Below are 23,032 nucleotides of genomic sequence, written 5' to 3'. Positions count from 1 at the left end.
TATGACTTCTGTAACAGAATCATCAGTGCTTGGAATACTTTACCTGACTCTGTGGTCTCTTTCCCATAATCCTAAAAGTTTTATCCAAAAACTTTCTATTATTGACCTCACCCCATTCCTAAGAGGACGATAAGGGGCATGCATAAGCGCACAAACGTGCCTACCGTTCCTGTCCTATTGTTTTTAGAATAGAATAGAATAGAATTTTATTGGCCAAGTGTGATTGGACACACAAGGAATTTGTCTTGGTGCATATGCTCTCAGTGTACATAAAAGAAAAGATACGTTCGTCAAGGTACAACATTTACAACACAATTGATGGTCAATATATCAATATAAATCATAAGGATTGCCAGCAACAAGTTATAGTCATACAGTCATAAGTGGAAAGAGATGGGTGATGGGAACTATGAAACGATTAATAGTAGTGCAGATTCAGTAAATAGTCTGACAGTGTTGAGGGAATTATTTGTTTAGCAGAGTGATGGCCTTCGGGAAAAAACTGTTCTTGTGTCTAGTTGTTCTGGTGTGCAGTGCTCTATAGCATCGTTTTGAGGGTAGGAGTTGAAACAGTTGATTTCCAGGATGCGAGGGATCTGCAAATCTTTTTTCTTTTCTTCTTCCTATATATATGCTTATACCTCCTTATATTTACTCATATATGTGTTTATATACTATACAATCTTTTGTATGATACCTACATATATTGTTGTGACAAAAAATAAATAAAAATAAATAAATAAATAAATAAATCTCTCCTCCCCTTGCAGTCATTCCGGCATTACGGGCAGAATCCAGCAGGGGGCAACCTCGGCAGTTGTTGGGAAAGTTGAGCAGCCCCCCCCTCACCCCTTCCCGCTTCAGAAGGGAACTGAGCATGCGCGTGGCTCTTTCTCCAATTGGAAAGACAGGCTTGGGGAGACGTTTCAGACAAGGCGAGGCGCGTTTCTACAGAGTCCGATTTTGCTCCCGGTCGCTGTGAGCCTCAGGTGAGGCTTCGCCTTTCCAGCAGCGGCTGCAGGGAAGTTCGCCGCGAATGGGAGATCCAAGATTCCAGACGTGAGTGGGAGTTCAGGGCGTGGGGGCTTTTCTCTGCAGCTGGAAAACCTTGCATGGAGACCAGTAGGACTTCATACGGTTCGTGGGAAGGGATGGCGTGGGGGGGGAAGACCCGTGGTCCCATGTTCCCCTGCCGCCGCTGTGCGTGCATGCATAGGCCAGGCAGGGCAGAAAGCAAAACTCCGGACCCGTCTCGTTGCCCCTGGGGTGGGTGGGTGGGTGGGAATCAGGATCGCCAGAAATCCCCAAAACCAGGATCCCAACGAAACAGGAGCCGTTTATCTTCCGTTTCGTTGAAGAAGAAGACGAAAAAAACCGGCGTTTGGGGCGGGTTGGAGAGAGAGGAAGGCTTTGCAAAACAGAGATTTGTGCCTCCAAGTCAGTCTTGACTCCTGGACAATTTCCTGCAAATTTCTTGGCCCTGTTTTCAGAAGGGCGGGTTTCCCTCTCCTCCCCCTTCTTTCCTAGGCGGGGAGAGGCGAGCGATCCGAGCCCCTCCTGCTGGCTTTGCATGCAAGGCTTCAACTGCGTGTGCAAGGAGTTGTGTGCAAGGACAGGAACTCGGGTTTCCTGCTTTCCCACCTTTCCCCCCACTGTCACCAGCCGGCTCTGCCGGCAGGTTAAAGGAGGAAGATGTTGCAGAACGGAGGTGCTCCGGGTGCTGAGGTGGCTTGTTCACACACTGTGATCCATTATTTATTTATTTATTTGTTCATACTTTTATACCGCCCTATCTCCCTAGGGACTCAGGGTGGTTTACAGCCAGATAAAAACATAAATATATACAGAATAAAACATTGATTTAAAAAACTTATTCAATAGGCCAAATGTTTAAAATATAAACAATAAAACCCCATTTAAAACCAAATATAAAATTTAAAAATTTAAAAATCCTAATCCAGTCCTGCGCAAATAAATAGATGTGTCTTAAGCTCGCGGCGGAAGGTTCGAAGGTCAGGAAGTTGGCGAAGTCCTGGGGGAAGCTCGTTCCAGAGGGTGGGAGCCCCCACAGAAAAGACCCTTTAGGCTACTGTAGTTTTCTTTTTAAGCTTGGCCAGTGTAAAACCCTGGAGTTTTAAGACCACACATCTTCAACTGGACAATTTGAAGGAAAGCAGGTTTTTAGGATGTGCCTGAATCAAAACATCATGTTAAAGCATAGATGGGGTTTGGTTTGGTTTTTCACTTGGATATGTTCTGTATGCCTTGGATCGCGGTTTGTTAATTTTGACTTCTGGAGTTCACCCAGGGCAGGGGTCTGCAAACTTGGCTCTTTTAAGACTTTTAAGAGCCTCTGGTGGCTCAGCAGACTAAGTCTGTCTGTTATTAACAGCAGCTGCTTGCAATTACTGCAAGTTCAAGTCCCACCAGGCCCAAGGTTGACTCAGCCTTCCATCCTATATAAGGTAGGTAAAATGAGGACCCAGATTGTTGGGGGCAATAAAAGTTGACTTTGTATATAATATACAAATGGATGAAGACTATTGCTTAACACATTGTAAGCCGCCCTGAGTCTCTGGAGAAGGGCGGGATATAAATTCAAATTTAAAAAAAATTGTGGACTTCAACTCCCAGAGTTCCTCAGCCATCTTCTGGGAGTTGAGGTCCGCCAGGCTTAAAGTTGCCAAGTTTGGAGACTCCTGTTGTAGATGACTCCTGTTTTTTTCTTCTGGAGTTTCTGGGTCTTGGTTTGCTTAGGAGGTTTTGAAGGCTTCTAAACCCCTCATTTCAACCCTAAGCTACAAATGTTCTTTAACAGATTAACAGAGTTAAAAGGGACCTTGTAGGTCATCTAGTCCACTTTTATTGATAGATAGATAAATCAATCTTCATAATACAATTCCTGCCTTCTTCCCATACCTTGAGGGTTTATTAAAAATCCTTTTTTTCATATTTATTTATTTATTTATTTTGGAGAAGGGTGCTCCGTAGTTAATTTACTCATCCTATTGAACATCCTATGTTTTCCATTTCAGATATGTAAGCCAGAAATCTTTCTTGCTTACGCTGGAGACTGAAGTATCTTGTGTGGGAAGAGGGCTGAATGACCTTGGCAGATTTGGCCAGACTTCTTCTGATTGTGGAGATCCATCACTCATTTTGGAGCTGGATTAGACACCAGAGAGAAGATGAAGGGACAACGCCCAGCAAATTCAGAAGTTAGAAAAGGCCCGCCAGTTACTCAGCCTTGGAGCTTTGGGAAGAATGGAGCAAGTTCTGGGCAGAAGAGCCAAGAAGAGGAAGCCAACAATTCAGAGGTCCAATGCTCTCACTTCAGAAAACTGCAATTCCAGGAGGGGAGGAGTCCCCGAGATGTTTGCAGTCAGCTTCACCGCCTTTGCCATCAATGGCTGCAGCCAGAAAAACACACCAAGGCTGAGATGCTGGACCTGGTGCTCCTGGAGCAGTTCCTGGCTGTCCTTCCCCCAGAGATGGAGAAATGGGTGCAGGAGTGTGGAGCACAAACCAGTTCCCAGGCGGTGGCCCTGGCCGAAGGCTTCCTCCTGGCCCAGGAGTCGGAAAAGATGCAGGTGTGAGAATGTAATCATTTCAGCTCTAAAGAGAATCTCTCTGAATTTGTCAATTCCTTTTTAGTAGAGTTTTCTGGGATTATGACCTCCTATGGCCAGTTGTTCCATTCTTCTTCCAGAAGATGTGTTTGGGGCAATTTTTCCATTCTTTCTTTCCAGGTTAACCGATGGACATTGGGGTCTGGTAGGTTCAGTGTGCCATATGAAAATTCATTTCTATCTTTGTACTCTTCCCTTCTTTCTTGTGCCATATCATGTCTAGAAGTCCTTGGATGATGTGACTGATTGTCCCATGGAGAAGAAAGATTCATCCAAACCCTCTCAAGAGCTGCAATTCAGAGAGAAAGTTAAAAGTCTTATCGTGCCAGGTAACAGAATTTCCTCCCACATTGATGTGAAGTTTGTATATCTAGATGATTCTTTTGCTCCTCTTGATTGTAACCTCTCTGGTTAACAAATATTCTTCTGCCATTTTCTGCCTCACAGAGAAGAGAAAACTATCCATGGTTTTTTTAGAATCACCGCCTCTTTCTGGTGGAGCTGAAAGAGTGCTTGAACCTCTGCCTCAGGTAGGAGGAGAAACATTGAGAAATATCCATGAATCTTGGATGGGTTTCATTTTTTTCTGGAGTTCAGTGTATAATATTGCTATTTCTAAGCAACTCAAATATTTTAGATCAGAAAATTTACTCTGCTTAACCTACCTCTCCCTCCTGTTAAGCTTTCTCCACCCTCCTGCTTTCAGGCTCAGGTTTCATTAATCAGATGTTATCTCAGCTGGAGATCTTCCTTCTGTCTTCCATTGTCATTCTCCCATACCGTTACAAACTCTCCCACTACTTTCATTAAAATGTGGAACGGGAGGAAGAGTTAATCCCCCAGTGGATAAAAGCAGGATGTTGGCAGAAATATCAGAGGAATGTCCCCTGTATCTCCTTCTGTCCACCCTAGGAAGAATTGGAACCATTGATATTTGGTGGGTTTTAAGACCCAAAACTACCAATTGACCGAGAAAACTATTCTAGTTGGCTTCACTGAAAGGCATTCCGAGTCCTTCCAACTTGAACAGATGTGCTTCCGTTGTGCTATCAGCCGGAAGCAGTGAGATCTCATTCTGAATTCTGATCAAGATGCCCATTTTGTTCACTGGATCTCTCTCCTTGAATTGGTGGAAGAAAACTGTCAAATTGTTCTTGGGATTATCTGTTAATAGGGAAACTTGTTTCCTTGTTCAGGATGTTGTGTCTTTGGAGGAAGTGGTTGTGTATTTCTCCAAGGAGGAGTGGGCTCAACTGGATGCTGACCAAAAAGCGCTCCACAAAGATGTCATGCGTGAGAATTCCAGGAATCTCTTTTCCCTGGGTAAGAACCCTTGTCTATGATAAAAAGTAGAGAAGAAAGTGGCGGCTTATTTCTTTCTGCCAAAAAATATTGTGTGTTTATTTATGATCTGCCTTTATTATTTTTTGTAAGTAACTCAAGGCAGCGGACATACCCAATACACCTTCCTCCTGCAATTTTCCCTACAACTACAACCCTGTGACATGGGTTAGTGCTGATACAAACTGGCCAAAAGTAACTCAGCCAGCATTCATGCTTAAAGCAGAACTAGTACTAGCAGTCATTCAGTTTCTGACCTGCTAGCTTAATCATATGACCAAATAGCTGTCAGGACTCCAAGTAATACATCCACAACAAGGAGAACTCTAGAGGCAGGCATTTTCCTCAAAGAATTATTTATTGGGATATATCCAGGGGTGGGCTTCAGATCCTTTAGCAACAGGTTCGCCGCCCCGTTGCTGGGTGGGCGTGGCCATGGTGGGCGTGGACTGATCGTCCACCTGCACCATGGTGCGGGGTGGGTGGGCAGTTTTTGCCCTCCCCAGGCTCCGGATGCTGTTCCAGAGCCTCCAGAAAGGCGAAAACGGCTTCCCCCGGGGTCTGGACTCGGAGGCCCTCTGAAAGGTCCGTTTCTGGACTTCCAGAACCACTGTTAGGCCCACTGAACATTAGATCAGGGATTTATCTTGGATTCATTGTGATGTCATCCAATTCTGATATACAGTATCTCACAGAAGTGAGTCCCCCCCCTCACATTTTGTAAATATTTAAGTATATCTTTTCATGTGATGACACTTGGCTACAATGTAAAGTAGTGAGCACACATTATCACTTAGGGCAGGGGTCTGTAAACTTGGCTCTTTTAAGACTTGTGGACTTCAATTCCCAGAGTCCCTCAGCTTTGCTAGCTGAGGAACTCTGGGAGTTGAAGTCCACAAGTCTTAAAAGAGCCAAGTTTGCAGACCCCTGACTTAGGTACTCAATTTTGTTACCACCAGTTTAGACATTAATGGCTGTGTGTTGCGTTATTTTGAGGGGTCAGCACATTTACACTGTTATACAAGCTGTGTACTCACTACTTTACATTGTAGCCAAGTGTCATTTCTTCAGTGTTGTCAGATGAAAAGATATCTGTGCTATGCCGTATAAGGATGGGGAGGAGCTCACTTGGAAATGGAGCTTTGTTTGGCATCTTTGTATTTATCAACAAAACAGCCCAAATATATGAATGTATATGTATATTGTATATGAATGTATATTCATATATGAATATATCTTTTTCTATGTTTCAGACAAAAAGCTTTGATCATTACCCTAGTCTTGCTATAATTTTCATTTTTTTTCCTTTTCAAGGATATAATGAGCAAGAGAATAAGAATTACGAACAGAGTCATGCAGTCTGTGAGAAAGAGGGAAAAGGGAAGCTTGAGGATCCGATGCAACCGAAGTGCGATGAGACAAACCAATCACAAAGTAAAATGAAAAAAAGCTTTCCTCAGGTCAGTCAGCTCCCTCCCCATAGAAGCATCAATACTGGAGAAAGACCATATCAATGCATGGAGTCTGGAAAGGGCTTGAATAAAGCCAATCACCTCATTTCCCACAAAACGACACATTCGGAAGAGAAACTATATACCTGCAGGGAGTACGGAAAGACCTTCCATGATAAGCCTTCCCTTGTAAGCCATCAAAAGACTCACAAAGGAAGAACGCCTTATAAATGCATGGAGCATGGAAATACCTTTACTTGTAGTAGTGGGAGGCGTACTTCCTACAAGAAGACCCGCCCGGTAGAGAAGCCATATAAATGTGCGGCATGTGGAAAAGGCTTTAGGTACAATAGTGAACTTACTGCCCATGAAAGGGTCCATACGGGAGAGAAGCCATATCAATGCATGGAGTGTGGGAGAATGTTTGGCAACAGTGCATATCTGTCTCGCCACAGGGCTGTTCATACAGGGGTGAAACCATATCAATGCATGGAGTGTGGAAAAACCTTTAGTCGTAACAGTAATCTGAATTCCCACAAGAGGCTCCACACAGGTGAAAAACCCTTTCAGTGTAGCGAATGTGGGAAGAGCTTTACTGAGAGTAAAACTCTGACTATCCATATAAGGAGCCACACAGGGGAGAAACCGTATCAGTGCATGGAGTGTGGAAAAGCCTTTACCTGTAGTAGTGGTCTTAATTCCCACAAGAGGATCCACACGGGAGAGAAGCTGTATCAATGCATGGAGTGCGGAAGGAGCTTCGCAAGGAGTTACACTCTTAATTGCCATAGAAAGATCCACTCAAAGGAGAAGCCATATCAATACAGGAAATATGGGAAAAGCTTCAGTAGAAATGCAGGAAATCCTTGGCTTACGACTGCAGTTGAGCTCAAAATTTCTGTTGCTAAGCGAAAGCGTTGTTAAGTGTGTTTTGCCCCATTGTATAACTTTTCTTGCCACACTGAAGTGAATCATTGCGGTTGTGTAAGTTAATAACACAATAGTTCATTGAATCTGGTTTCCCCGTTGACTTTTCTTGTCAGACGGTGTCGTGTCCCACTCCTCCGCTGACGGCCGGGTCAGGGAAATCCGAATCAGGCTTGCCTCTGCAGCTCTGCCCAAAGTCCTAGCAAAGTCCTCAGAGCAGGCAGGAGACCAGTAAGTGACTTCAGCAAGATAAGTTCGACTTTGCCTGACTCAGAGACTGCCAGAAAGCAGATCCTTTATATAGGCCATGGGGTGTGGCTCCATGACTCAGCACTCATTAAGGCCTGCCCCTCCCTTCCTTCTGTTGCCTCCGCCTATCCAGTCTTCTGATGCGAGGGTCACTCCAATCAGCAGCTGTTGGAAGTAAACTTTCCTCAGGCTCACATGCTATGGAGGAGGGGGAGGGGTCTAGCTGCTCCGTTTGCCTGGGCATGGAGCCAGGGCTGGGGGCCGGGAAGTGCCCCCTCCTCTGCAGCTTGTCTGGGCATGGAGCCAGGACTGGGGCCGGGAGGCATACATTCCTCCGTGTTCGGGAGCAGATAAGCAGACCCCGGCTGCGGTGAGAGCGGACAAGACACAACAGACGGGCACAAAAGGGTGCTCACATGACCTCGGGACACTGCATCCAACTTGGATGAGAAGCGAAACGTCTTCAAAAGAAAAAACAAAGTCCAGTTGCCGCCTGAAAAAAAGCACCTTTGGGTTTTTGTCACTGGCTCCTCACCATAAACCTGTACGCATACATATTCTATGGAAAAAGCTTCAGATGAAGAGTTCTGAAAAGGAACCACGACTCTAGGAAGTCCTGTAAACACATACAAAAGTTTTTCTCCAATAAAGATGCCAAATTCTGTTTCCCTATGGAATGACAGGGTCCCAGACAAAAGCTAAAATGGTGGTAGTGGTGGGGTTTGTTTTGGCACATTTACCTGCAGTCTTAATTTAAATTAAAGAAGTACAGTTGATATGATTTTTTTCCAGTTATATTGGTTTTTTTTCTTTTTAAAAAGTTTTATTTTAACATTCATATCCAATAATATATTTAATGTACCATCATATACAATTAATCGGACCTGCCCGGTCACCACCCCCTTCCTTTAACTCTCTTCCCTTCTCTACCTTCTACTTTCCACAACCATCCTCCCCTTCTCTTATCTACCTCTTCTCTTCCTACCTCCTCTCTTCTACTTCCTTCCTTTCCTCTTCCTCCTCTTCTCTTTCCTACCTCCTCTCTTCTACTTCCTTCCTTTCCTCTTCCTCCTCTTCTTTCCTACCTCCTCTCTTCTACTTCCTTCCTTCCCATCATTCTGAAATGGTAGCCAGGCAGCTCGATCTTACATTGATTATACATCTTCAATCATCTCTGTACATTAACCATCAATCCATTTTCTACCTCATCCCCCCCCCCCCTCCCTTCCTCCCTCCCCCACCCCCTGGGACTTCCCAGAACCGAAAACAGGGTATAAAACTAACAATCAAAAATTAAAATATAACACAAATCATAATCCATAGTCACTCCTTAAAACCTCGACTCCCCGATCTCAGAAATTTCCAATTGAGTTCATATTTGTTCTTCATTAAAGTACATAGTTTTTAATATCCAACCTTCATCAATCAGTACCAAAACAACGTTCCATCTTCCAATATTCACCAAGGATTCTTCTGAAATGTCTTTCTTCCTTAAGCAGTCTCTCAAGAATAGTTCATATTTCCAACTTAATTTCTTAAATTTTACTGTCCAACCTCCAAAGATAAACAATAATCCATCTTTTCATATCTTTGGTATCATTTACATACATCAAATCAGATTACAAATATTATTATTAATCCTATATTATCTCCACAATATATCAATTGTAATAATTAAAATCTTCACTTTACCTTACTTATATCAAATAACATTATTAAAATTACACCTATAACTTATCCAAAATATATCAGTTATAACAATTAAATTCTAGTTAACCATATAACAACATTACATCCATCTCTCAAATATAATATTTAATCCAAATTAAATTTTACTATCTATCCTCCAAAATTAAACAATATTCCATCTTCCTATTCCTTTATACCTCAAATATATCAAATAGTACCCCTAAAATTACACATTTATATCCAAAATAAATCATTTACAAAAATTAACCATAATCATATATAATAAAATTAAACATTCTCACTCCCTTATCTTCTATCTTACATTTTCCACCATCTATTCACCATTCAACTTAACATCTATCGATAAAGGGTTCCCAATCTTTAATACATTAGTGTAGAAATCTCGTGCTTTAAAAACTGTATTAAGAAAATACTTTCTTCCTTTATAATTCACTGTTAAACCAGCTGGAATCTCCCATCTAAAATATATCTAATGTTTCTTAAGCTCATCCACTAAAACGGCAAATTCTTTTCTCTTTCTTAACATTTTAGGAGGAATTTTCTTCATCATTATTATATCTTGTCCTAGTATTTGAAATTTATTTTTATAAAATGCTTGCAAAATTCCATACCTAATCATCTTATTTGTAAAATAAATAACCACATCTCTCGGTAAACACTTCTGCCTTGTCAACCAAGAATTAACACGATAAATTTTTTCAATATTAACTTCAAAATCTTCTGGTTCCACTCCATCTATCTGAGCAAAGGCCTGAATAAAAATCTCTTTCAAATTTTCTTCCTTACATTCTTTTAATCCTCTCACCCTTATAGCATATTCCATTAATTTATATTGTAATATAACCCTTTCTTCATCTGCCCTATCTACCTTAACCTGAATATCATCTATTTTATTTTCTAAATTCAAATTAATTTGAACTTCATCTATTTTCCTTTGCAAATCTAAATTAATTTGGTTAATTTCTTCCAGTCTTTCCTCTGTTTGAATACTAGATAGCAATAATGGGTTAATTGATTCCTTTAATTTTTTCATCTCCCTCCTCTGTTCTTCCACCATATCTTTAAAATCCAATATTTCTTTCTCCATTTCATCAAATTTTTGATTTATTTCTGAAAGATGAACCTCCATAAGCTCCTGTAAAAAATTCCTTAAGCCATCTTTAATATCTTCTTTCAATTTCTGTATCTGAAGTGAGGAATTTTCCAGTATTTTAGAAGTAGTTAAATCTCTTTGCTTGAAAGCCATTTTTAAATTAAGTAATACCAAGAAGAAAGAAAGAAAAGAAAAAAAAAGAAAAATTCAATAAACTTTTCTTCTTAAACACTGTAATAAAAAGATAAAAAAGGATAAAAAATAAAAAATAAAAATTCCATTTAAAAAAATATCTTGTTATATTCTTCTTAAAGATTCCACGCCAGCAATTGTAATAAGCATTTCCTTAACTTTCACTTCCAATATACAAACGCCATTTACTTGCGATACACAAAACGCCATTTCCTTTCATCATCTCCAATCTTGACTACGAATACATTCTCTATCAGGGAGTTAAAATCTTACAATCAAATGCTAACGCTCCAGTTTTCAGCTCTGTCCGCGTTAGAGTCCTTCAGTAATCCATTTCAGTCGCGGAGATGGACGCTGCGTTTTGTTCTGCCATTTGGCAGAAGCGTTCCGGATTCTGGAGCTTTTTTTTGGGCTATAGAAGGAGCGTTCCCATCAAGCTACCAAGAATCTTCTTGGTGCTTTCCTGGGGGCTCTACTTCAGCCCGAATGCTCACCTCTCCCTCTTTGCCCGAGGGAAGAGATTTCCAAGTCGCTTGACAGCAGATTAACGCTGTCTAAGTGGCTCTACAGAATCACACGGAACTGGCGGTCTGAGATAGCCCACCATTAACGAAGCGGAGCCACCCGGAAGTCCTAGTTATACTCTGGTTTCTCTTCAGATCGTATAAATCTTTCGCCTTTTATTACAGTTATATTGGTTTTTTTAAAGGATTTTATTAAATATACAATTTAAAAACATTAGACATGGCGCGACTTGGCTGGTACAAACTTTTCTAACACCTTTCCTTTGTGTAGATTACAATATAACAACCTGCATATTCCATATATACTTTTTGTACATTCAATCACACTCCAGTTACATACATATTCCCAATTTTATTCATACATATTCGTATCTATTTAAATCCTGTTTACTCCTATCTAATATTTCTTATTTTATTTATTTTTCTCCCCTGTTCTTCACTTTGTTTCTAATTCTCTTATCTCTACATTCCTCCTTTTCTCTAGCCATTTATAAAATGTATTCCAGGTTACATAGAATTCCGATTCATCTTTGTCTTTGAGCTCCATTGTTAACCTGTCCATTTCTGCACAAGTCAATATTTTGTTGATTATTCCTTCTGCATTTCCAATTTTGTGCGAAGGTCAACCTCGCTGCCGTTAATATGTGTTACCATAAGATAGATTTCTTCTTTTTTGTAATTATCCCTTACTATTCCCAAAAGGAAGAGTTCTGGCATCATATCTATTGTCTGGTTTAACATCTCTTCTAGCTACTGTTTTATTTGAAGCCAAAAATCCTTGGCTTTCAGGCATCCCCACCACATATGATTATAGGTGCTTAGTGTTGCTCTGCATTTCCAATATTTCGGTGAGCAGTTTTTGCACATCTTGGCCAGTTTGGGTGGGAGATGCCACTTGTAGAACATCTTGTATTGATTTTCTTTATATGCAGTGGCTAGAGTAAGCTTTCTGTTCCATAGTTTTTCGCCAGCTATCTAGATCGATGCCATAACCAAAATTTTTACTCCAGGTGAGCATGGTCTGTTTCACTTGCTCTTCTATCATGTCGTAATCCAGTAAATATTTATATAATTTCCTAATCATCTGCACATTTGCCCCTTGTAAGATTTCATCCAATTCTATAGGTTTGGTCCTTATGCCCCATTCTTTTTTATCTCTCACGTATCGTGATTGGACCTGGATGCCCACCATTCTAGTTCTATTCTTCTTGTAAGTCCTGTCTAGACTTCAGCTCTCCTTTTTTATTCAATATGTCTTTATATGTGATCACTCTTCCTAATTTCATAAAATTTGGATGTACAAACATCTCCAGCCAATTGGGAATTTCTATATAATTTTGTTGCTTAATTTTTATCCAAACATCCAATAGAGCTCTTCTGATGAGGTGTTTCTGGAAGCATTGGTGTGCCTTATGTTTCCCGTCCCAAAGGATCGCGTGCCACCCTGTTTGTATGTCATATCCTTCCAGTGCTAGCAGCCTCCTGTTTTTTAAATTAATCTACTCCCTGATCCACGTGAGTGCTGCTGCCTGGTAGTATTTTTCCCAGTCAGGGAGTCTAAATCCACCTTTCTTTCGAGTCTTGCAATAGTTTCAATTTAATTCTGGTTTTTTTCCCTTGCCAAATATATTTAGTTATTATTTTATTTAAAATTTTTTAAAAAATCCTTCTTTAATCTTATTGGTGTGGTTTGAAATAGAAAAAGTATCTTTGGCAGTATAGTCATTTTGACTGTCACAATTCTCCCCATGAAGGAAAGTTGCAGTTTTTTCCACCTATCCAAATTTACCTTAATTTGGTCCACTAATATATTGTAATTGTCCTCCTTTAGTGTAGCACATCTTGACGTCAAATGAATATCTAAGTATCTCACTTTCTTTACTATCTGCATTTTAATTTTCTCAGCCAATTCTTTTTCTTGTATTTTACTCATATTCTTAACTAAAATTTTGGTTTTTTCCTTGTTCACCTTCAAGCCTGCAACTTCCCCATATTAATACTTCCATTAACCTCTCACTCGATTGTAAAGGGTCTTCTAGAATAAACACAAGGTTGTCAGCAAACGCTTGCACCTTGAAAGTTTCCTTTATTTCCAGACCTTTTATTTGTTCATCTTTTTGGATAATTCTAGTGAGTACTTCTAGGGATAGGACAAACAATAGTGGTGATAATGGGCATCCCTGCCTAGTTCCTTTCTGAATTTTGAAACTTTGTGTAGTTTCACCATTAACGACTACTTTGGCTTTTTGGGTAGAGTACATTGCATTGAACATGTTTATGAAATTCTCTCCAAATTCCATTAGTTTTAATTGATTTGACATAAAGTCCCATTTAACGTTGTTGAAGGCCTTTTGCACATCAACAAACATTAAGGCCAATTTCTTTTCATTATGGATCTCATAGTATTCCGATACGTTTAGTATGATTCTGATGTTATTCTTTATCTGCCCCCTTGGCAGAAAATCATTCTGATCACTATGAATAAAATCCTCTAGGAATCTTTTTAACCTTTCAGCCATGATGGCCACAAATATCTTATAGTCCGAATTTAAAAAAGATATGACTCTGTAATTCCTAACAAGTGTCAAATCCGAATTGTCCTTTGGAATTAAGGTGATAATTGCTTCCTCCCATGAGGCTGGTATTTTTGCATCTCTAAGAACTGCATTGAATACTTCTAATAATGTAAAAAATGTAAAAAAGATGTAAAAAAGATGCTGAGACTCTAGAAAGAGTGCAGAGAAGAGCAACAAAGATGATTAGGGGACTGGAGGCTAGAACATACGAAGAACGGTTGCAGGAACTGGGGATGTCTAGTTTAATAAAAAGAAGGACTACATGATAGCAGTGTTCCAATATCTCAGGGGTTGCCACAAAGAAGAGGCAGTCAGGCTGTTCTCCAAAGCACCTGAGGTAGAACAAGAAGCAATGCGTGGAAACTGATCAAGGAAAGAAGCAACTTAGAACTAAGGAGAAATTTCCTGACAGTTACAATTAATAAGTGGAACGACTTGCCTGCAGAAGTTGTGAATGCTCCAACACTGGAAATTTTTAAGCAAATGTTGGATAACCATCTGTCTGAGATGGTGTAGGGTTTCCTGCCTGGGCAGGGGGTTGGACTAGAAGGCCTCCAAGGTCCCTTCCAACTCTGTTGTTGTTGTTATTATTATTATTATGGTGGAATTTAGTGGATTTTGAAGGTTTTTATATATTTTCGAAGGCAATCCATCTGGGCCTGCCGTTTTGTTATTTTTCTGTCTTTTAATTGCCATTGTTAATTCTAGAGGTGTTATGTCTTTGTTCAGCATAAGTTTTATCTCTTCATTTCCTCTGCCATTTTGAAAAAGTTATTGGTCAATGTTTTCCTAGTTCCTTTCCTTATTTCTTTTATAGTCCAGACGTTTATCCACTATTGCGTTAAAGTCCCCCAAGATGCAAATGTTGTCATATTCCATCACTCCAATAATCATGTATAACTTCTTGTAAAATTGATTCTGTTTTTCAGGCAGGTTGGTAGCAATTATTTTTTCTGCAGTTCTAATTATCCTCTGAAGTCTGTGTCTTTCTTGTTGGGTTGCAGAACCGAACCAGACAGATATAGAGGTGCAAATGACAGACTCAATAATTCCTCTGTAGAACTGAATCAGCAGCTCCTTGGGCAGTTTGAGCTTACTGAGTTGGCGCAGAAAGAACATTCTTTGTTGTCTTTTCTTGATGATGTTTTTGATGTTAGCTGTCCATTTTAGATCTTGCGATATGATAGAACCTAGAAATTTAAAGGTTTCTACTGTTGATACTGTGTTGTCTAGTATTGTGAGAGGTGGAAGTATGGAAGGGTTTCTCCTAAAATCTACCACCATTTCTATGGTTTTGAGTGTGTTCAGTTCCAGATTGTTTTGGTTGCACCACAAGGCTAGTTGTTCGATCTCTCGTCTATATGCGGATTCGTCATTGTCTCGAATGAGACCTATAACTGTTGTGTCATCTGCGAACTTCAGTAGCTTAACAGATGGATCGTTGGAGATGCAGTCATTGGTATACAGAGAGAAGAGAAGTGGGGAGAGCACACAGCCTTGGGGACCCCCTATGCTAATTGTACAGGTATTTGATGTGATCTTGCTTAGCTTCACCTGCTGCTTCCTGTTTGTTAGGAAGCTTGTTAGGAAGCTTGTGCTTAAGTGCCCCAGCATGCCTATGGTCCCTGTCCTAATGTCCCATTTTATTCGTATCCATTTCATGTATTCATAATTATGTTTACACTTGTATCTGTTATCAAATACATGTTTGATGAATAAAATAAAATAAAATAAATGATGTCCTGCACCTTTGCAAGATCTTCTGGCATTGTACACAGGATCCACCAGGGGGCTTCCTCTGAGCATGCGCCTATCTCTTTTTGCAAGCTCAAGAGACGGGTGCTACTCGGGGGTTTCCGCCCTTTCTCCCGCATCCGTTTCTGATTCGCCTTCGCTGCGAGGCTTGAGTCTTTCCATGGGTCCACGAGACTGCAAGGAAGTCTTGCACGGATGGAGATCCAAACATGACTCCGGAGTTCAGTGAGGGGGTGGGAGGTGTCTGGATGCATACAAAACTTCATCGAGCTGGAGGCGTGCTTGGATACATACAAAACTTCCATCCGTTTCGGAGTTGTGAGAAGGAGGAATCCCGGGGTCCCATGTTCCTATGCTGTCTCTCTGCATGCATGTGATAAGCAGGGGAGAAAGCAAAGCTCCGGACCCAACGTGCTGCCCCTAGGGAAAAAAATAAATCGGGATTGCCAGGAAAGAGCGAGCCATTTAATCTCCGTTTCCTCTGGACAAAAGTCCTCTGCAGAAGGGTGGAAGAGAAGTCGGCTTTGCAAAACAGAGATTTCTCCCTCGAAGTCAGTCTTGATTTTTGGATAGAACAGACGTTACAGATATGATCAAAACATCATGTTGAAGCATAGAGGGTTTATTCATACAGGTATTAGTTCTTGCATGCATTGAATAATGGTTTGTTAATTCGGACTTCTGGAGTTTTCCAGAAGGTTCATGGGATTATCTTACTCGTTAGAAGTTTTGCTGGTAGTTCAAATGTTGATTTAATTATTACATTGGTTTAGATAGCCACTCAACTGCGCTTTATGAGCTGAGAGCTTTATGCTTCGGATGGTGCAGAAGTTGTTTTTTTAACTTGGCAAGTTGCCGTTGAAATTATTTGAATAAATAAGTAAGCAATAGAAATCTAAAATCTGAAACGTTTCTACATGTATTTATGCAATATTTTGAGTCCTTGATAGATGATGATCTATAATTGCTCTCCTGAATTTCCTGCAGTACTCAGTCTTCCTAATAAGGTACCTCTTCCTCCCAAATGTTTGGTTTTCTTATTTTGATTTTTTTTTTTTTTTGAGGCGTAGGAGAATGTTGCTCAGTATTCAAATGTATCACTCTATTGAACACCCTGTATTTTCCATTTCAGATATGTAACCTGGAAATCTTTCCTGGTTCCTCTGGAGAGTGAAGTATCTTGTGTGGGATGAGGGCTGAATGGCCTTAGGAGATTTGATTAATAAGACCTGAGGACATCCATCAGTCCATTTTGGAGCTGGATTAGACATCAGAGAGAAGATAGAAGGACAACGTCCAGCAAATGCAGGAGTTGGAAAAGGCCCTCCAGCTACTCAGCCTTGGACTGTGGGAAGAATGGGGCAAGTTCTGGGAAGAAGAGCCAAGAAGAAGAAGAAGCCAACAGTTCAAAAATCCAATATTGCCACTTCAGAAAAGTGCAGTTCCAGGAGAGGAAGAGTCCCCGAGATGGTTGCACTCAGCTTCACCACCTTTGTCGTCAATGGCTGCAACCAGAAAAACACACAAAGGCTGAGATGCTGGACCTGGTGCTCCTGGAGCAGTTCCTGGCTGTCCTTCCCACAGAGATGGAGAAATGGGTGCGGGAGTGTGGAGCAGAGACCAGTTCCCAGGCGGTGGCCCTGGCCAAAGGCTTCCTCCTGGCACAGGAAGAGGAAAAGATGGAAGTTTTGCAGGTATGAAAATGTAATAATTGAAACTCTAAAGAGGAGCTGTCTGAATTGCCATTCTGGCACTTTTCAGGGATTGTGAATTCCTAAGACCAGTTGTTCCATTCTTCTTCCAGAGGATGCATTTGGGCAGTGGTACCATTCTTACTTTCAAACTACAATGATGGACATTGGGGTCTGCTAGGTTGAGGGTTTAATATTGATAATTCATTTTTATCTCTGTGCTCATCCCTTCTTTATCATGCCACATCATGTCTAGAAATCTTTGGAAGCTGTGACTGAGAATCCCAAGGAGAGGGAAGATTCATCCAAACCCTCTCAAGAGCTGCAGTTCAGGAAGAGCTTCCAGAAAGATCAAAGTCAAGACACCATGCCAGGTATGAGAAGCTCTTCCCTTGTTATGTGAGGTTTGGACATCCAGCAATTCTTTTGTTCCTCTTCATTGTAATCTCTCACAAACATGCTTCCACCGTTTTCTTTCTTACAGAGAATAGAAAACAATTCTTGCCTTTTTTAGAATCGCCTCCACTTTCTGGTGGAGCTGAAAGAGTGCTTGAACCTCTGCCTCAGGTAGGAGGAGAAACATTGATAAATATCCATGAATCTTAGATGGGTTTCATTTTGTTCTGGAGTGTATATTATTGCTGTTTCTAAGCAATTCAAATTTTAGATCAGCTCATTGAAAATAGACACACAGTTGATCCTGTCTGTCCCTTCCGATAAGTTTTCTCCACCTTTCTGCTTTCAGGCTCAGATTTCCTTGAGCAGATGTTGTCTCAGCTAGAGATCTTCTTTCTGTCTCTTGGGTCATTCTCACATACCATTATTTAAAAAAACGTATTCTCTTTTGTCTTTTGAAAAACATATTTTGGACAACCATGACCTGGTGATTGAGAATCTCCATAGATTATTACAAGCTCTTCTAACATCTTCATGAAGGTGTGGAATTTGTCCCTCAGTGGATAAAGTAAGCCACTGGCAAAAATGTCAGGTGCGTTTTGCCAGTATTGCCCACCCTAGGAAGAATTAGAGCCACAGATAAATAGTGGATTTAAGACCCACCTACCAATTGACCAAGAAAACTACCTTAGTTGGCTATAGTGAGGCATTCCAAATACTCCCCACTTGATCCAATGCTGTCAGTCATAAGTGGTGAGATCTTATTCAGAATTTCGCAGAAGATGCCCATTTTGTTCTCCCTTGAATTGGTGGAAGAAAACTGTCAAATTATTCTTGGGATTATCTAATAAAAGGAAAACTTGTTTCCTTGTTCAGGATGTTGTGTCTTTTGAGGATGTGGCTGTTTATTTCTCCAAGGAGGAGTGGTCTCAGCTAGATGCTGACCAAAAAGCGCTCCATGGAGAAGTCATGCTGGAAAATTCCAGAAATCTGGCTTCTCTGGGTAAGAACCTTGTCTTTGCTCAGAAATATAGAAAAGTCATTGGGTGGGGGGCTTAGATGTTATTTCTGATTAAAAGAACATTACTGTTGTGTCTTTTGAGGAAGTGGCTGTGTATTTCTCCAAGGAGGAGTCATCTCAACTGAATGCTGACCAAGAAACGCTTCATGGAGAAGTCATGCTGGAAAATTCCAGGAATCTGATTTTTCTGGGTAAGAACTCTATCTGTGCTCAGAAACATAGAGAAGTCATGGGGCTTAGATGTTATTACTGATGAAAAACATCATTTATATCGTGCCTTTATAATTTATAAATAATAAAGGCAACGGACAAACCCAATATTCCTTCCTTCTGCTGTTTTCCATACAAAAACAACCCTGTAAAATGGGTTGAACTGAAAGAAACGAGTCCAAAGTCATGCAGCCACCATTCATGCCTAAGGCAGAACTAGTACTCACAGTCACCCAGTTTCTAGCCTGGTGGCTTAACCATTTGATCAAACTGGTTTTACGGAAGGAGGAAATTTATTCAATGAAAAACTGAAAAACTGCATAGCCGCCTTTTTTTTTTTTTTTCCAAAACGTTTTACAAAAAAAAAAATCCCCCCCCTTTTCCCCCAACCCCCCTCCCTTCACTAAACCCTCCCCCCTCCCCCCTGACTTCCCGGATGAAGCACAAGGTATAGTTAAAAATAAAACAAACATATGCTAAGAAAATTTTCCCCCAAAACTATTATACCAATTTTCCCTTTCTAACTCTGGCTTCCTCCTAACACATCCAAAATCCTTCAAGAAGAAAAAAAATATATATATAAAAAATAAGAAAATTAAGAATTAAGAATAACAAAATATATAAATCAATAAAACAAATTAATCCTAAAGTATATAAAATCAACTAAAACATAAAAATGCAATCCAGTTCATAAAATATCTCCCTTATAGCTTCTATAACCATATAATTTTTCCCCCCAGGTCTTCCTTACATAAACTCTTTCAAAAATATTCTATTCAAGATACAATACAACACATTATAAAATTTCAATACCAAGCGTTACAGTAGCTATTCAAGTGGTCCTGGTCATTGTCTTTCGGGGACAATAATATTTTTGTCTATTAATAATTCAAAGAATAATACTTTTGTCTCTTGCCATTTTTTTTGATGCATTAATCTCTGTCTTTCCTTCATTTCTCCTTTTGAAAAGTCAGTCACAATATTACCTAGTAAATCCTTACGTTCAAAAATCCACAAAATACTACCATATATTCCATCAGTCCAAAGAGGGAATTCTTGATAAACATTAAGTCTATAAGTTTTTCCAGTTCGGGAGACAGCCTCCTGTAGCACTAATTCTGACATTTCATCCAAACTATTTGAAGGAAGCTTCTTTACATCAGCTTGTTTATTCACGATCATATCTTCATCCATTGCATTTAAGTCCTGTTTCAGTTCGTATTTTTGAGTAATTAAATACATTCTTTCTGTGTAATCCTGTATAAAGTCACGAATCCATTCTTCTGAAAGAACCTTCATAACAAAGTTCTTGCTGAAAATCCCCTTATGAAATACTTAAACAACGTAATATGATCCAACAAACCAGAATCCAACACAATAAGATGATGTCTCCATTCAGTTTCGATTTCACAGCAAGCTATTTGCAGTTAGTCTAAAACGCCATTTTAAGAGAAGGAAAAAAAAGAATAATTTTTCTCTCTTTAAAAAGAGGAGGAAGTCAGGAAATCAACAATACTTGCAAACCAATAATTATTCACTTATGCTTCTTCCGCCTGCTTATAAATCCATAAAAAGAAATCAATTGTTAGCAGAACTTGGACACCTTCCTCTTTTCCTGCTGTTGCAAGAGACGCGGTGGATAATGGAGATAGGAGGGATTCGAAGGGACTCACCTTCCAGGACTTTGCATAACAAAAACAAAGCCCCTAAGGGAATCTACCTCTCTCCCCCCTGCTCGTTCCCCTGCTCTCTCAACCAGAGAGGGAAAATTAAGTCGGGAACAGCTGTTTGAAAGCTATTTACACCGGCTTTTACAATATCCAGCACGGAGTGCCAGAAATTAGCACCCAGCGAGAAAGGTGGAGCCAAGCGGAAGTCCATAGCCTCCTTTTTTACATAAAGGAATTTAAAAAAAAAAAAATGCTTTCTGTTCATAAAATACAAAATACTTGTTTCCATGCCATAGAAAATATTAGTGAGATATTATCTGAGGGATAGGCTACAGATAGAGATGGTGTATCCTCTCTTGAGCAACAGTCTGCCTACCAGGGTTCTGTATTCACTCCTGAACCTGGTCACTGGGTCCTGAGCTGCTATAACAAAGGCCAGATGACCTCTGAGAGGGATGTTCCCTTCTTAGAGATATGCCCACTTGTGTACCAAGTTTGGCATTAGCCTAAATTGAGGGTGGGGAGCCATTGTCATCCAAAAATTCCTGTTGGTTTTCAAAGCTTGTGCTCTGCAGATAAGTGGAGATGAGACTTTTATTGAAGTTGGGAGGAGCTGGGTATGTTGCTGCCCCAGCATGACACAGTGTCCAATATACTTCTGGAGTTTGTGGCACCATGGAATTGTCCCAGGTCAAAGATTAGATCAAAATTTGTTGTGATGTGATCCAATCCCTTTATGTGAGCATCATTAGCGATCCACTTGGAAATAGGTCTTCTCAAAAATCTTAGTTGAAATCTTTATGTGTTCCAACAAAACAGCCGAAATATGTTGATAGACTAGAATAGAATTTTTTATTGGCCAAGTGTGATTGGACACATAAGGAATTTGTCTTGGTAGATATGCTCTCAGTGTACATAAAAGAAAAGATACGTTCATCAAGAATCATAAGGTACAACACTTAATGATAGTCATAGGGTACAAATAAGCATACAAATTGATGATTCTTTGCATAAATTTCAGGAAAAAAGGTTTGATTATTCTCCTATTCTTGCTACAGTTTTCTTTTCTTTTTTCAAGACTTTAATGGACAAGAGCATAAGAATTACAAGGAAGAATGCCAAGCAATCCATCCAAAAGAGGGAAAAGGGAAGTTTGCAGATCAGACAAAGAGTGGTGAGACAAGCCGATCACAAAGTGGAATTAAAAGCTTTCCTTGGGTCAGCTGGCTTCCTAACCTTACAAGCATTGATATAGGAGAAAGTGCATATAACTGCATGGAGTATGGAAACAGCCTTACTTATACCAATCATCTTAATTGCCACAAGAGGATCCACACAGGAGGGAAGGTATATCAATGCATGGAGTGTGGAAAGACCTTCCGTTATTATAGCTCTCTTGTAAGACATCAAAGGAATCACAAAGGAGAAAGACCTTATAAATGCATAGAGTGTGGAAAGAGTTTTACTTGTAGCAGTAGCCTTAATTCCCACAAGAGGATCCACACAAAAGAGAAACCATATCAATGTGTTAAATGTGGAAAGGGCTTTAGGTGGGATTCTGATCTTACCACCCATAAAAGGATCCATACAGGAGAAAAACCATATCAATGCATAGAATGTGGAAAGACCTTTGCTAGTAGCAGTAGTCTTAATTCCCACAAAAGGGTCCACACAGGTGAGAGGCCATATAAATGTGTGCACTGTGGAGAAGGCTTTAGAAGGAGTTGTGATCTCACTTCCCATAATGGGATCCATAAAGAGGGGAAAAACATGTAAATGCATGGAGTGAAGAAAGAGCTTTGCAAGGAGTAACGATTTTACTTGCCATGGAAGGAACAATAAATGAAGAAACCATATCAATAAAGGAAATGAGAGAAGAGCTTTCAATAGAAATTTGCGGCCTCTGACCCGGCGCAGGTCCCAACCGGCTCCTTGGTTCTCCGAGGAGCTGAGAGGGATGAAGCGCCGGAGAAGACGCCTAGAGAGTTCCTGGAGGTCTAGCCGTTCAGAAGCTGATCGGACACTAGTGAAGTCCTATACTAGGACTTACCTAGTGGCATTGAGGAAGCGGCGTAGCTCGCCTCCTCCCTCATTGCATCGGCAGATAACCGCCCAGCCGCCCTGTTTGGGTGACCGCTCCCTCCTACACCAGGGGAGCGGATGACCCGCTGCAGGGACGTGCTGAGGAGTTTAACGGTTATCTATACGATAAAATCGTTCAACCGGGATGGTTTGGACCAAGATTGCGGTGATCTGGTGAGGCGGCTGAGGGTGGTCTTGGTGACATTTTATGGGATGAGTTTGACCCTGTTGCTCCGAGGACATGGACAGGTTGTTGGGAGGCTGAATGCCACCACATGTTTACTGGACCCGTGCCCCTCCTGGTTGGTGCTGGCCACGCAGGAGGTGACCGAGCTGGCTCAGGCGATTCTGGCGCTTCTTTGGTGGAGGTGTCTTTCCGGCCGCCTTGAAAGAGGCGGTGGTGAGGCCCTCCTCAAGAAGCCTTCCTGGACCCGGCTGTTTTAGGTAATTATCGTCCGGTCTCAACCTTCGCTTGGCGAAGGTTGTTGAGAGTATGGTGGCATATCAGTTTCCCT

At 40.7% G+C, this 23,032-nt stretch overlaps 1 protein-coding gene across 2 annotated transcripts; it reads left to right on the top strand.

The window, feature by feature from the left end:
* The first annotated feature begins 924 nt into the window (after positions 1-924).
* Positions 925-22,493, top strand: LOC131192038 (zinc finger protein 722-like). Of its 2 annotated transcripts, XM_058170812.1 has the most exons (9): positions 925-1,059; positions 3,036-3,590; positions 3,853-3,958; positions 4,077-4,159; positions 4,826-4,952; positions 6,285-6,430; positions 18,411-18,537; positions 18,642-18,746; positions 21,514-22,493. In XM_058170812.1, exons 2-9 carry the CDS (start codon positions 3,189-3,191, stop codon positions 22,209-22,211), a joined length of 1,794 nt encoding a protein of 597 aa, XP_058026795.1. In that variant the 5' UTR covers positions 925-1,059; positions 3,036-3,188; the 3' UTR covers positions 22,212-22,493. The 2 variants fall into 2 exon arrangements, with proteins under 2 accessions (XP_058026795.1, XP_058026796.1); XM_058170813.1 differs by lacking the exons at positions 925-1,059; positions 3,036-3,590; positions 3,853-3,958; ... (1 more) ...; positions 4,826-4,952; positions 6,285-6,430 and adding exons at positions 15,984-16,081; positions 16,580-17,141; positions 17,395-17,512; positions 17,623-17,705.
* Positions 22,494-23,032: the final 539 nt, after the last annotated feature.

This window comes from Ahaetulla prasina, chromosome 2 (assembly GCF_028640845.1).
Source record: "Ahaetulla prasina isolate Xishuangbanna chromosome 2, ASM2864084v1, whole genome shotgun sequence".
Classification (NCBI taxonomy): Eukaryota; Metazoa; Chordata; class Lepidosauria; order Squamata; family Colubridae; genus Ahaetulla; species Ahaetulla prasina.
Note: the sequence above shows the minus strand (reverse complement) of the source record. Positions and strands in the feature narration are given on the sequence as shown.

Excerpts from the sequence above, each read along its gene's own strand:
- LOC131192038 (XM_058170812.1), top strand. The coding sequence starts at position 3,189 with ATGAAGGGACAACGCCCAGCAAATTCAGAAGTTAGAAAAGGCCCGCCA. Across the intron at positions 3,591-3,852 it reads AGGAGTCGGAAAAGATGCAG|AAGTCCTTGGATGATGTGAC; the intron begins GTGTGAGAATGT and ends TATCATGTCTAG. Across the intron at positions 18,538-18,641 it reads CAGAAATCTGGCTTCTCTGG|TGGCTGTGTATTTCTCCAAG; the intron begins GTAAGAACCTTG and ends CTTTTGAGGAAG.